This window comes from Strongylocentrotus purpuratus, unplaced genomic scaffold, assembly GCF_000002235.5.
Source record: "Strongylocentrotus purpuratus isolate Spur 01 unplaced genomic scaffold, Spur_5.0 spur5_scaffold_11, whole genome shotgun sequence".
In the NCBI taxonomy this organism is placed as follows: Eukaryota; Metazoa; Echinodermata; class Echinoidea; order Camarodonta; family Strongylocentrotidae; genus Strongylocentrotus; species Strongylocentrotus purpuratus.
Window position 1 is genome coordinate 3,774,063 of NW_022145596.1, and position 13,770 is coordinate 3,787,832.

The window sequence follows — 13,770 nt, forward strand, 5'->3', positions numbered from 1 at the left end:
ATACCGTACGTGTGCGAAGAATTGGTCGGTATTTTCATACAAGACAAGACAATTCCAAACAAGACAAAAATGGCTAAAGAAACTGTCCCAAGATTTCAACTTATCAAATGCAAGACTCGCTGACAGCAAGAACAACAAAAAAGGTACGTGAAATTATCCATAAACATGAGTTTAGTTGCTGAAAATGGAGTACCAGCATAGACGTAGACGAAAATAGATCTAGTTGTCAGGGTGTCTGATTGCGCACCCGATGTTGTGTGCTATATTCTTCCCATAGAGATTACACGCAATGCAGTCTCTATGCAGTCTACGTGCACTGCGCGACCATGCAAAAAAAGTCAAGTTTTTTTTTTCGATTCGAGATTAAAACTTTTATCTGTTGTGATCCTGAAGGTGATACTCAATAAGTGAGATGTCATATGAAAGCGCAGGTTCTTCTCTCTATTCCCCACAGGGCCGGCCCACCCCCAAAATTGTAAAAATATCTTGCTTAGACTAGAATCTAGATCTAGTCTACTCTCAAAGATACACTCATAAAAAACAACCGTGCAGATAAACTAGAGAAAGGCCAAGGTGGTGTCATTAGTTGACTCTTTTGTTTTCGGCATATAAAAGTATTAATGACTGCTTTAGTATTCGAGAAAGGTTACAATTGGGCTATTGCCCTCGGCACGCCTCGGGGCAATAGCACAATTGTAACCTTCCCTTGAGCGTATAAAAACAACTATTTATCTCAAAGCAATCATTAATACTATACTATCAAACTAAACTGATTGCATAGTTTTAAAATATCTGGCACTATTCCTGAAATTAGAATTCTGTACTAGTATGAAAATATAAGATAAACTTTTTAAGACAGATTTGTATGACTAGTCTGACCACAGGTGGAGTTGATTCATCACCATACTGGCTTACAGACATGTTCTCAATCAAAGGTAAACTACACAGTGACTACATAATGAAATAGATTATATATATCATCTGTTTAGATCCGAAATGCCTGTAAACCATATCATTATACACAGAGTTAACCCCCTCCTGGCTCTAAACAGACAATATTGACTAATTCTTTCAATCCCCTTTGAAAACACTTTGAGGATGAATTCTGGAAGGCATACTTTTTTGTGAGAGAGAAGTACACATACCTTTGGAGACTGCTTGATAGGAGTCTTAGTAGGAGTCTTGCTGAAAACTTGATGTGAGATGGGACTGGTATGGCTTTTTGGAGTCAAGGGTACAATCGTTGGCTGCAGCTGCTCTACATAAAAGGGTGACCTACCAGTCTGCTTCCACGATAGGTCTGCTCCTGTGGCATTCCATAGCTGAAGACCAGACTTTATCTGTGAAGGTTGGCAATAATGGAAACTAATACTTTATTTGCAAGAAAGGAGAGTTTGGTTCCTACTGAATTTCATGACTAGTTCTTCTGATATATGCTTCAGTCGGTTGCTCATGAAGTGATAAATTAAAAATACATTTAATTTGAATTTGGAGCATAATCCCAGATGGTGATTGCTTGTTACTTGTAGATATAATCCCGATGGCTGCTATCATACAGCTAAACTGGGATGTCCGTGCAACGTGCTGGCATAGTGGCAGTGCATGAAGTCTATGATTTACAATAAAACGGTGGACGTGCAATACTATATTAGATTATATTTTGTGGCTATAATCTGCACCAAAAGGCAAAGGAGACCAGTGGTTGATTTTAAGGTGATTCCAAAATATGTCATTTTTGCTTTATATCACAAAAATCAGAAGGACAAATTTCCACAGAAAATGATTATACACTTATCAATGGCAAATTAATATTCCATTAAATAACATCATTTCCCCTGAAAATACAGAGATCTTTAGCAACACACACATGAAATTAAGATCAATTTAAATTAAGGGAAAGGAGGAAAACATAAAGGAGGGTATTTGTATTTGATTTAGTCGACCAAAAGTTTAGAGCGCCATCTTCGGCGACAGACTTTTATAGACAGAGTTTCAAAGTCAAACAATGATCAATGAAGAACAATGAGAAATCGATGATTAATTGCAACATATTCTTAGCTGCAGACAAGTTAATTGACTAAAAGGAGGCAAGAAGGTCAGTACTTAAGCTTGCAGTGTTTCAGTTGTGGGAAATATGTGTATAATTTTGATATTTATGCCATAACTTTGAGGCAGGTGCCCATGTATAAGAATTTATGTTGATGAATCTGTGTATAAGAACTTAAGTTGTATTAATTTATAGAAGTGTGAAGACTATTCAGGAAACACAAAGAAATAGTAAGGTTAAGTAAATGGCAAGGTTTGGTATAATGCCTATGGGTCACGCCCAAATTTGTATTAAGAAACCTGTAATTATTACATGGATAAGGAACCTGTAATTATTATTGCATTTTAATTAATGCCCATTTTTTGTTGTTTGTTTTCTCACAGTTTTCACAGAGTGAAAAGAACAGAGTTAAAAGAAAGGAGTCAAAGAAAGGAAGCTACGCTCCTACCAAAGAATAAAAGAACACTCCCGTAAAAACCTTGTTAACTTGTCGTTATTGATTGGCTGCAGTTACAGTGAAAACTTCTGGCTCTAAGATTGGTTACTGTTCACTGTCGACAAGATGCCAGAGGAAGAAGAGGCTAAGCGAACGAGATCCGACCCGAAGCCAACCGAACTTGGACTCCAGCACCAAAACGACCAACGTGAACTGGAGTTTCGTTATTCATTAAGAGGTTGGCGTCAAGCGGCCAATAAGTTGAGAGCTGCTTTAAGTGATGAAGAACTTGTATTGGTTATCAAGCAACAGAGAGATGAAGTCCAAGCTGCTATGGACAAGGCAACGGTAGTTCAGGATTCTCTCAGCAAGATAAAGGTGTCCTTAAAATTGCATGATGACAGCTTCGACAAGATTGAAGAGGTGGAGGAGCAGCACGCAGAGCTGATGAAACAAACCCACGAAAGAGTGAAGGTTCTACAAGGAGGCTCTGTAACTCAATCGACGTCATCCAGACAATCCTCTAAACCTTCTCCAAAACGACAGAATGATTGTGAAGAGTGGGTCAACGCCGAACCAAAAGATGACCCACCTACGATGGAGAAGATTAACCCAAGAGCTCAGGACATTGAGACGGGAAACTCGTTAGCAGCGAGTTTAGTGGACCAGATGAGAATAAGTCACCTGCCCCCTCCAGAGCCCACTCAGTTCGATGGAAGTCCCCTCCAATATCCAACTTGGAAAAGAAGCTACGACCTCCTAATAGAAAGAAGAGAGATAAACGCAGCAGATAAGTTCTATTATCTTCTGAAGTACATAAAGGGCCAACCCTTGCAACTGGTACAAGGATACGCATTGCTAGGTGATACCAACTCTTATGCTGCAGCAAAGATGGCCCTAGAAAGGAGGTACGGAGATCCCTTTGTCCTATCTAGCGCCTACAGGGATAAATTGGACTCTTGGCCCAGAATCAGCAACAGAGATGGCCAAGGTCTTCGAATGCTGTCTGACTTTGTGAAACAGTGCTGTACAGCAATGACAACCATCGGAAATCTGGCTCAATTGAATGATGAGAGGGAAAATAGGAAGATCTTGGCTAAACTCCCAGACCACCTGATTGTGAGTTGGGGTAGGAAAGTTGCTCATTGGAAGAAAACCCATGGAAATTTCCCATCATTTCATGAGTTCAGTGACTTCATTGAGGAGGAGGCCAATATCGCATGCGACCCAATTACCTCTTTGTATAGTGTAAAGGAGCTGAAGGTAGACAAGCAGCGGACGATTCCGGGCGCAACATCCATGTATGCCTCGACAGATCAACGCCCTCAGCATCCAAGAAAGGGAAAGAAGCAGGAGTATGTATGTGTGCTCTGTAAGGAAAACCACCAACTAGGAGTTTGTAAAAGGTTCCTTTCAATGACTTTGAAGGAGCGAAAGACCTACGTACGAGACAATGGACTGTGTTATGGTTGTCTCATAAGAGGACACACATCAAGAGAATGCAGAAGGAGAGACACATGCAGTGTCTGCAAACGGCGACATCCCACTTCTCTTCATGAAGACTGCAATCGGAGTAATCAAGTAGTACAAGAGAGAGATGATGTGAGAATGGAGATCCAATCGTCTGATCATGAGAGTTCTAACGCAACAGAAGAACTCCGGTCATCGAGTTCTCACACAACAGTAAACCACATGACCTTGAAGAAACAGGCTGTAAAGTGTTCAGCAGTTGTTCCAGTCTGGATATCACAGAAGGGCAGATTTGATGAAAGGCTGATATATGCATTATTGGATACTCAGTCGGACACCACATTCTTGCTGGAATCTACCAAGGAAGCCATGAATCTACAAGGTTCAAAGGTGAATCTTCTTCTTTCTACTATGTCCAAGAAGGATGAGAGGATCCCTAGTGAGAAAATTCAAGGACTCACGGTTCGTGCTCACAACAGTATGAAGACGATTGATCTCCCTGCAGTCTATACACGAGACATCATGCCCGCAAATAGGGAGTATATTCCAGTGCCTGAAGTGGCTATGTCCTTTCCTCACCTGACTGAAATTGCAGAAGAACTGCTACCACTACAAGACTGTGAGGTAGAATTGCTGATCGGATATGATTGTGCACGTGCTCTAATTCCTCGCAGCATAATTCTTTCTCCTGACGATGATGATGGACCCTTTGGGATGAAGACAGATCTAGGTTGGTGTGTTGTGGGTATATCAAGTCAGAAGGAGTTTGCTGTCAGCCCTGACGACAGAATAGGGTTCAGTCATCGATTAATCACCTGTGAGATACTCCCTGAGCTGACTGAAAGCAAAACTGCAACCAAGGAAAAGGTGATGTTCTCACACAACGTCACCATCAAGGAAGAGATAAGTCCTTCATCGGTGCTGAGGATAATGGAAGCAGACTTCTCGGACCTAAGAGACAACAGCGAACCTTCCTCACATAATGATGTCAGATTCATGAACATCATGAAGAATAATGTTCGCTTAACAGAAGATGGACATTACGAAACTCCACTTCCCTTCAAGGAAAAGGAACCAGATCTGCCAAACAACAGGTATATGACAAACAAGAGACTACAACATCTCAAACGAAAGTTTGAAAGAGATTCAAACTACCACCGTAGATACACAGAAAAGATGGAAGCACTCTTAGAGAAAGGGTACGCAGAGTTAGCACCAGAAATCAAGACAGCTGATAGTCCAGTCTGGTATATTCCCCACCACGGTGTTATACAGCCCAACAAACTTCGGGTCGTATACGACTGCAGTGCACAGTACAAGGGGGAATCCCTTAACGATTATCTTCTCACTGGACCAGACCTGACAAATGCTCTCGTAGGCGTACTCTGCAGATTCAGGAGAGACGAGATTGCATTCAGTTGCGACATAAAGGAAATGTTTCACCAATTCAAGGTGAGAGAAGACCACCGTCACTACTTGAGATATTTGTGGTGGAAAGACGGAGATATTCTTCGAGAACCCATCGAGCTGCGTATGACTGTCCATTTGTTTGGCGCATCTTCCTCCCCAGGCTGCTCCAATTTTTGCTTGAAGCAGACAGCTACTGATCACGCAGCCGAATTTGGAAATGATGTGAAGGACTTCATCCATCGGGATTTCTATGTGGACGATGGCTTGAAATCCGTTCCTTCTACAAAGGATGCTATCGACCTAGTTTCGAGAACAAGACAACTGTGTAAGAAAAGTGGACTGCATCTACACAAGTTCATATCTAACAGCAGAGAAGTAATGGAATCTGTTCCGGAGCCTGATAGAGCGAAGGGAGTCTCCAAGACGGATCTTATGGGAGTTGATTCACCCATGGAAAAGGCTCTGGGAGTTCTATGGTGTGTTGAGTCCGACACACTTAAGTTCAGGCTCACTCTACATGACAAACCCCTGACAAGAAGAGGAGTCTTAGCAACAGTTATGTCAATCTACGATCCATTGGGTCTGCTGGCGCCAGTTGTACTGCGAGGAAAACAGATCTTGCAAGAACTATGCAGGAAAGCAGTAGACTGGGATGATCAACTGCCTGATGAACAGAGAAGCAGCTGGGAGAAATGGAGAGCTGATTTGCATAATCTGGACTCAATCTCCATACAAAGATGCTACAAGCCTGCACATTTCGGAGAAGTAAAGACAACGCAGCTTCATCATTTTTCTGATGCCAGTACTACTGGTTATGGCGAGTGCACATATCTAAGGCTGACTAATGATAAAGGAAAGGTGCATTGTACACTCCTGATGGGGAAGGCCAGAGTTGTACCTCTCAAACCAATCACTGTACCACGTCTGGAGCTGACAGCTGCAGTTGTTTCAGTTAGAGTCAGTGCATTTCTTCAGAGAGAGTTTGTACCCTCAGACACTGAAGAGTTCTATTGGACGGACAGCAATGTAGTAATGGGCTACGTTAGTAACGACTCAAAGCGCTTTCATGTCTTTGTTGCCAACCGTGTGCATCAGATTAGACAACACTCTTCCCCCTCACAATGGAGACATGTGGGTACACAGGATAACCCAGCTGATATTGCTTCTCGAGGAGCTACAGTCAACCAACTCCTGTCTTCCTCTTGGTTTACTGGCCCAAAGTTCCTGTGGGAGAGCAACGCAGAGAAGTTCATTCAAGGTGATAAGTTTGATGTGAAGTTGGATGATCCAGAAGTGAAGAAAGCTCATGCAAACGTTGTACATGGTCACTCTAAGCCTTGTACCTTTGAAATCGATCGTTTGGACAGATTTTCCTCTTGGCACAGAGCTAAAAGAGCAGTAGCAAACTGCATGAGACTGAAGGCGCATTTGAGAAGGCCATGTCGAGAGCGAGGTCTGAGCAAGTCATCCACCACTGGGAAGACTTCATTCCATGGTGAGCTACAGAAGCTTACTACAAAGGAACTCAACAAAGCACAATGTGAAATCCTGAAGACCGTACAGAGAGATGCATTCAGTAATGAACTGACAGCTATACAGAACCAGTCTGGTAAAGGTAGTGAGATGAATGCAAACAAGAGACACAGGCGTAAGCAGCAAGGGTATAGTCGCTTTCATCGTCTTGACCCTTTCATCGACGCTGATGGGATACTGAGAGTAGGTGGACGCCTAAGTTGTGCTGAAGGTTCCTATGAAAGTAAGCATCCAGCTATTCTACCTCAGGACCACCATATTACAGAGTTGATAATACGACATTGTCACATTCAGACAGCACACCAGGGACGAGGTATGACCATCAACCAACTGAGGTCCAGCGGCTTCTGGGTCTTATCTGGGAGCTCAACAGTCTCTAGACTCATAAGGAAGTGTGTCACATGTCGTAGGCTACGTGGCGAATCTCAATGGCAGAAGATGTCAAACCTGCCTAAGGACAGAGTTGAGCCTACACCACCCTTCACATACAGCTGTATGGACGTGTTTGGTCCATGGGTAATCAAAGAAGGCCGAAAGGAACTGAAAAGGTACGGCCTCCTCTTCAGTTGTATGGCTTCTAGGGCTGTGCACATTGAGACACTAAATTCGATGACAACCGACTCTTTCATCAACGCTCTTCGACGATTCCTATCCATTAGAGGTCCTGTGCGCCAGCTTCGTTCAGATAGCTGAGCTAAGAGAAGGTAGTAATACACACCAGGACAAGATTCAGGAATTTCTTCTGAGGAACGACTGTGATTATATTCACTTCAAATTCAATGTCCCTTCGGCTAGTCACATGGGAGGTGTATGGGAAAGACAAATACGCAGTATACGTCGTGTGCTAGAAACATTGCTGTATGAAGCTGGACAGCAGCTTGATGATGAGTCCCTGCGCACCCTCATGAACGAAGCAGCAGCTATCGTAAATAGCAGACCTCTGACTGTCGACAATTTGAATGACCCTACACATCCTGAGCCCCTGACACCGAATCATCTTCTGACGATGAAAACCAACGTGCTGTTGCCGCCTCCAGGACACTTCCAACGAGAGGACTTGTACTCTAGGAAAAGATGGAGGAGAGTTCAGCATCTCGCTAACGAATTCTGGAAGCGTTGGAAGCGAGAGTTTCTCCAGAGTCTCCAATCACGTCAGAAATGGACTTGCCCACAGCGTGAAGCCCGTATAGGTGATGTCGTAATAATGAAAGACGACAATCCAAGAAACCAATGGACGCTAGCCAGAGTAGTTGATGTTTACCCATCCTCGGACAATCATGTGCGTAAGGTTAAATTGGTGATGGGTGACCCCAAGATAAACAGTCGCGGGAAGCGAATCTTCCAACAACGTTATTTCGAACGACCAATACATAAGCTTATCTTGTTAGTCGCGCATGAAGACCAGGGGAAATTCCCTGACAAGGAGCCACAAGGCTAGGGGGTTGAACTTGGTTGACAAGGAGCCACAAGGCTAGGAGGTTGAACTTGATTGACAAGGAGCCACGAGGCTAGGGGGTTTAACTTAATTAACCTAAAGTAATAATTGTTATGTCCAAAACGCCATGTTTAGAGATTGAGCCTGGCATTGGATAACAAGGAGCCAAGGGGTCTGAATTAAGACTAATTTATGTTATCATTTGATATTGTTCATTGTGTCTGAAATTGAAACCAATTTGAATTTTCGCAGACATTGTGTTTGATAAATGTGATTTCAACCAAAATTCTAAAGTCTGAAAGGGAGAATACCTTCAATTTTCTAAATGCCGCTTTGTTTTATGTATATGTATACTGGTTTGATCATAATGCTAGAGTCTGGATGTAAGACTAAATTGAAATGTTTAAGGTTAAACATGCTTTATTTTCTGAAAAGGTCAATTTGGAATATAAAACTATTCCCTCCTTAGTAAAGGTATATCTGTGTCTGAGATGAAAACTACATCTAAGAGTCAAGTGAGACTATATTTAAGATTATTCATTTCAGTGTAAACTTACTAGGGTCTGAAGTCAGACTTGTAACTTTGTGACATTTCATTTGTTTGCAAAATGAATTGTAGACATAAGGTTGATGCTCATTAAATCATATCTATGTGTCTGATGCAAGACTAAGGAGTTAATGTTATTTAACAAAAATTATACATGCATAAAATAATTTTTAAGATTAAGGGCCGAGACTAATTTGAAACAAAATTTGAAGTCATGTATTACTATACAATACATGGATGGTGTTTTGGTTACAGAGTCAAATTTATGCCTTTGTTTAGATTCTTGATCTCTGAACGTCTGTTATAGAAGGATTAGAATTGAACATTATAAGTTGTAAAACCAGTTAAACTTATAGATTGAAGCTAGTATATAAAGCTAGCGAGTACAGCTAGATGCATTACATTTACTTCTAGATGTGCTTTGTATATATACAAAGTTAGAAATGTTAGTTTTGTAGAACACGTAAGATTTATCGCAGGTATGTCAAATAGTTTATTATGGTAAATTAGTTGTACTAATTTAAAGGAGCCATGTAAGTGTATTTGATTTAGTCGACCAAAAGTTTAGAGCGCCATCTTCGGCGACAGACTTTTATAGACAGAGTTTCAAAGTCAAACAATGATCAATGAAGAACAATGAGAAATCGATGATTAATTGCAACATATTCTTAGCTGCAGACAAGTTAATTGACTAAAAGGAGGCAAGAAGGTCAGTACTTAAGCTTGCAGTGTTTCAGTTGTGGGAAATATGTGTATAATTTTGATATTTATGCCATAACTTTGAGGCAGGTGCCCATGTATAAGAATTTATGTTGATGAATCTGTGTATAAGAACTTAAGTTGTATTAATTTATAGAAGTGTGAAGACTATTCAGGAAACACAAAGAAATAGTAAGGTTAAGTAAATGGCAAGGTTTGGTATAATGCCTATGGGTCACGCCCAAATTTGTATTAAGAAACCTGTAATTATTACATGGATAAGGAACCTGTAATTATTATTGCATTTTAATTAATGCCCATTTTTTGTTGTTTGTTTTCTCACAGTTTTCACGGAGTGAAAAGAACAGAGTTAAAAGAAAGGAGTCAAAGAAAGGAAGCTACGCTCCTACCAAAGAATAAAAGAACACTCCCGTAAAAACCTTGTTAACTTGTCGTTATTGATTGGCTGCAGTTACAGTATTGATTACCATACTTTTGACTTTAATATCTGACAGGGTATTTTGTTAGTATTTCTAATTTTTTGCTAACTCTTTGGCAGTTGATCCTTGCTAATGACTGCATGTGTTTATCACTTGACAAGGTGAGCAAAACTCTATATTTTATCAACTAAAAAAGCTTACTCTGATATTCCCAGGGTAGGTCTCTGTGAGAGGCCGACTGTCAGGGTCTGAATATTTTGTCCTGATGTTACTCCGTTGAAACACATGGTCAGAGAAAATAATGTCCTCCTAGGTTAAAAACATAAATGAACAACTCATTAGGCTATCACTTCATAGAACACTTTAGGGGGTAGCAAAAAATTATCTATGTTCCCTGTACTTTAGTAAGAATTAATAATTTGTAAAGATATAACTTCTTTGATCAACTATGATAATGTTCATATTTCTTCACAAACCTGGTAGTGTGTATTGAATACAATACATACATTATAAAGTAAAAAAATACATACATTATATAGTAAAACAATACTTTCATTGACTACAAGGTTTATGGAAATTTACTTCACACACCCTGTAGAGGAAAGAAAGAATGTCGCATAGTAGTTCTTTAATGAACAATGTGGCTAAATTTTCCTTTAAACACTAACAAAAACAAAAATTGCTTTTCTCGATGGGAATACTATTCTAGAACATTTGAGACCAGCTAAGAAATCAAACTGATAATTTTGTCAGAGCTGGTAAAAATTAATTCACATCTTTTTGTACATAGCAAGAAGCTTGGACTTCATTTTTCCTGGTGTCTAATTCAACTAAAATGCTAGTTAAAGAAAGTATTGGAGATCTGATTTTAAAGGTCTATGAAACAGAACTGTGTAGAGACATGTTATATACTTACAGAGTGTTTAGGTTCCAGAAGAGCACTGATGCGTCCTTCCAAAATTTTCTGTCGTTCATCATCTAGCCTTGTTAACAGAACTGGAAATCTGAACATACGATCAAAACTCATACTTGTTTAAAGCTGCATTTAAAAAATGTTTGTTACATTATGATATATGAATAACAGACATAACACCCAGACAGCCAGGTTTAATTTACTTCTTTATAGTTGCTATGAAATATATTTAAACAACATAATTTGAAAATAGCTTTCAATCAGATATGATTTTCTAACTCTTGAATTCAACATATATCAAATGTTTAGTATAATATAAAATGAAAAGGAAAAAGCACCCAGACAGCCAGGTTTAATTTACTTCTTTATAGTTGCTATGAAATATATTTAAACAACACAATTTGAAAATAGCTTTCAATCAGATATGATTTTCTAACTCTTGAATTCAACATATATCAAATGTTAAATATAATATAAAATGAAAAGGAAAAAAAAAAAAATTTTAATAAAGAAATAGCAAGAAAATGAAATTGTACAAAATTTATGCAATGATTTATATCATTTTCTGAAGTATGGTCCTTGAATACTGAACTTACTCAGCATGAATCTTCTTGAGCTTTTTTTTAGCCTTAGCCCTGGTCTTCTTTCCTGGTCTCTCTTCATTCTTCCCAAGATCTTTATTCTTCTGCTTCGTCTCATCAGCCAGGGATGCCGATATCGCCATGGCAATCCGGGTTTGCTCATCAGGGTCCTCACTGTAAAAAGTACATCAATCTAGATTTATGACGTTCTCGTTCCTGGTCAAAATTGTTGTTTTCAATATTGCAAGCAAAACTAGAATCCATTCTTAAAGCTATGAATTTAATTCCCAGACCAAGAATTCAAAGTGGGGATAAAATATAGAGCTTTGGAAAATTTATATCATGTCCAGATTACCTATACATAAATCTAAAAAGGGTTCTCCTGAATTTTTTTTCTTCTTTACTATGCTACAGTGTCTAATACTAAAATATATAATTCATACATGATCACCAATTTCAATTATAATTTGCATTCCTCTGGTGAAATAAAAAAATTCTCACAAGCAAGAAGATGCTTGAGCACTTTATCATGGAACCTCAGCTAAAGCCAGGATGGTAATACTGTTAAGCGTTTTTTTTTTTGTATTTTCAGGAAAAATCACTTTATCCAATCACCTACGGGAACTGAGTGTCTCCTGTATAAACCCCATGGGAATAAATAGTTAATTAGTCAATGGATTATACTATCATTAATATCATTATCAATCACACAATTCTTAATTAAATATCAAGGAAGCCATCTCTTGATGGTATGGACTGCAAAAAACTTACTCTGTTTTCTTCTTTTTCCTGCCTCTCTTCTTCTTTGGTTTCACTGCTGGATCCTTGATGGGTACTTCAATGGCTGTGCTACCTTGCTCCTTATCCCCTATCATTGATATGGACAAGGCCATAGCAAGCTGAGTATGCTCATCCATCATGCATGCAGTAGAATCATAGGTTTCTACTTTCTAGGAAAAAACATGAAACACTTTTGCTGTGTGGCTTTACAAAGGCAAAGGGTCTTTGAGTTTGACTTTTGAAACTCTAAAATTGAGTGTAGGGTAGAGTGCCCAGTATTTGGTCACTTAAGGGGAAATCACTGATATTTTGAATTCTTACCTCTTTTATTTTCCAATCTACCCATCAAAAGAACGAAAAAATATTCCTCTGACAGGATTTTTTTTACTTAAAATAAAGAATGATGATAAGAAAAATATTTCCGAAAGAAGACGGAGCATTTTTCTGCCCAGAATTCGGTCGCGCCGATTAGAATTCGGTCACGCGATTTGTGCGTTGAATTTCTGTGCGCTATTTTCACACAATTGCGCGATAAAGCACTGATTGTCAATGCGTTGACCGAATACTGGACGAGCGATACCGCATGGCAAGGGTATCGTATAAATACCTCTTGCACATCGGCATGTGCGTCATTTGCAAATTCGCTGCGATGGAGCGAACACGGAAGAGCTCCTCTTCACACACATACTAAATTCATTGCGACAGCACACAAAGTTGTTTCGCAATAGACTTCTACATATGGCTATGCATGTTAGCGCATGTGCTAACAGAATGCGGAAGTGCAGAAAGTGGTGCGACACTGACCAATTTCGAGCTAAGTTGGAGATCTTTCCGGGGCACTAGGTCTATATCTGATTTAATTTTGAGAGTTAAGAAAAGTTGTTTAGCTGCCTGATTTGTGCAAGTTTCGCGGCTCATTAATTATTTTTTAAATTGTTACAGCTGTTGAAATGGCTGTCTGACTCTGACCGAATACTGGGAATGGACCGAATACTGGGCGCGCTACCCTATTTGAAGAATGCAGAGTCAAATCATCCAGCAAATTTAACGCCCTTAGAGAGGACTTAAAGCCATCTGTCCCTGGTTCCTGGTTGTGTACTTTATACAAGCATACACATGCTTTTTAGCAGTACGTCAGGTAAAACAAATTTAGGTGATTAAATTCCCTAACAACAAACAACAGCTCGGGCCATTAACTCTATTCTAAGTCAGATACCACACAAAAATAGACATGTGGGACTAGACTGAAAATGCCATCTTATCATTTTTCATTTGTAATTGTATAATCATAATCAAATAGGCCTCTGCAGGTAAACAATAAAAACAGTACTTCACTAAAACATTTCATTCTACAACTTACAATAAAACACTTCGAAAGAGAAGAGTTTGATGTAGAATAGTAGAAAGATTAGGCCGTTTCATTCAAGCAGACTCTCAGCTCTAGCTCTTTCAAGTCGTGAAGTGAATTTAGCGACCAAT

At 39.5% G+C, this 13,770-nt stretch overlaps 1 protein-coding gene and 1 long non-coding RNA gene across 2 annotated transcripts; one reads left to right on the forward strand and one right to left on the reverse strand.

Moving 5' to 3' along the window:
- Nucleotides 1-372: 372 nt before the first annotated feature.
- LOC115922346 lies at nucleotides 373-12,655 on the reverse strand. The gene is made up of 6 exons (XM_030981238.1): nucleotides 12,283-12,655; nucleotides 11,527-11,685; nucleotides 10,934-11,021; nucleotides 10,219-10,326; nucleotides 1,146-1,340; nucleotides 373-387 (listed from the first exon to the last, which is right to left on the reverse strand). The coding sequence occupies exons 1-6, from the start codon at nucleotides 12,429-12,431 to the stop codon at nucleotides 373-375; spliced, it is 714 nt and encodes a 237-aa protein (XP_030837098.1). The 5' UTR covers nucleotides 12,432-12,655.
- Nucleotides 9,431-10,016, forward strand: LOC115922159. The gene is made up of 2 exons (XR_004063344.1): nucleotides 9,431-9,587; nucleotides 9,923-10,016. It is a non-coding gene; the product is annotated as an uncharacterized LOC115922159 (long non-coding RNA).
- Nucleotides 12,656-13,770: the final 1,115 nt, after the last annotated feature.

What these genes read in the sequence shown, in the direction of transcription:
- LOC115922346 (XM_030981238.1), bottom strand. Translation starts at nt 12,431, where the DNA reads ATGATGGATGAGCATACTCAGCTTGCTATGGCCTTGTCCATATCAATG. An exon ending in TTCTGGAACCTAAACACTCT is followed by an intron (nt 10,327 to 10,933) that starts GTAAGTATATAA and finishes TTTTTAACCTAG; the next exon opens with GAGGACATTATTTTCTCTGA. An exon ending in CCTACCCTGGGAATATCAGA is followed by an intron (nt 1,341 to 10,218) that starts GTAAGCTTTTTT and finishes CAACCTTCACAG; the next exon opens with ATAAAGTCTGGTCTTCAGCT.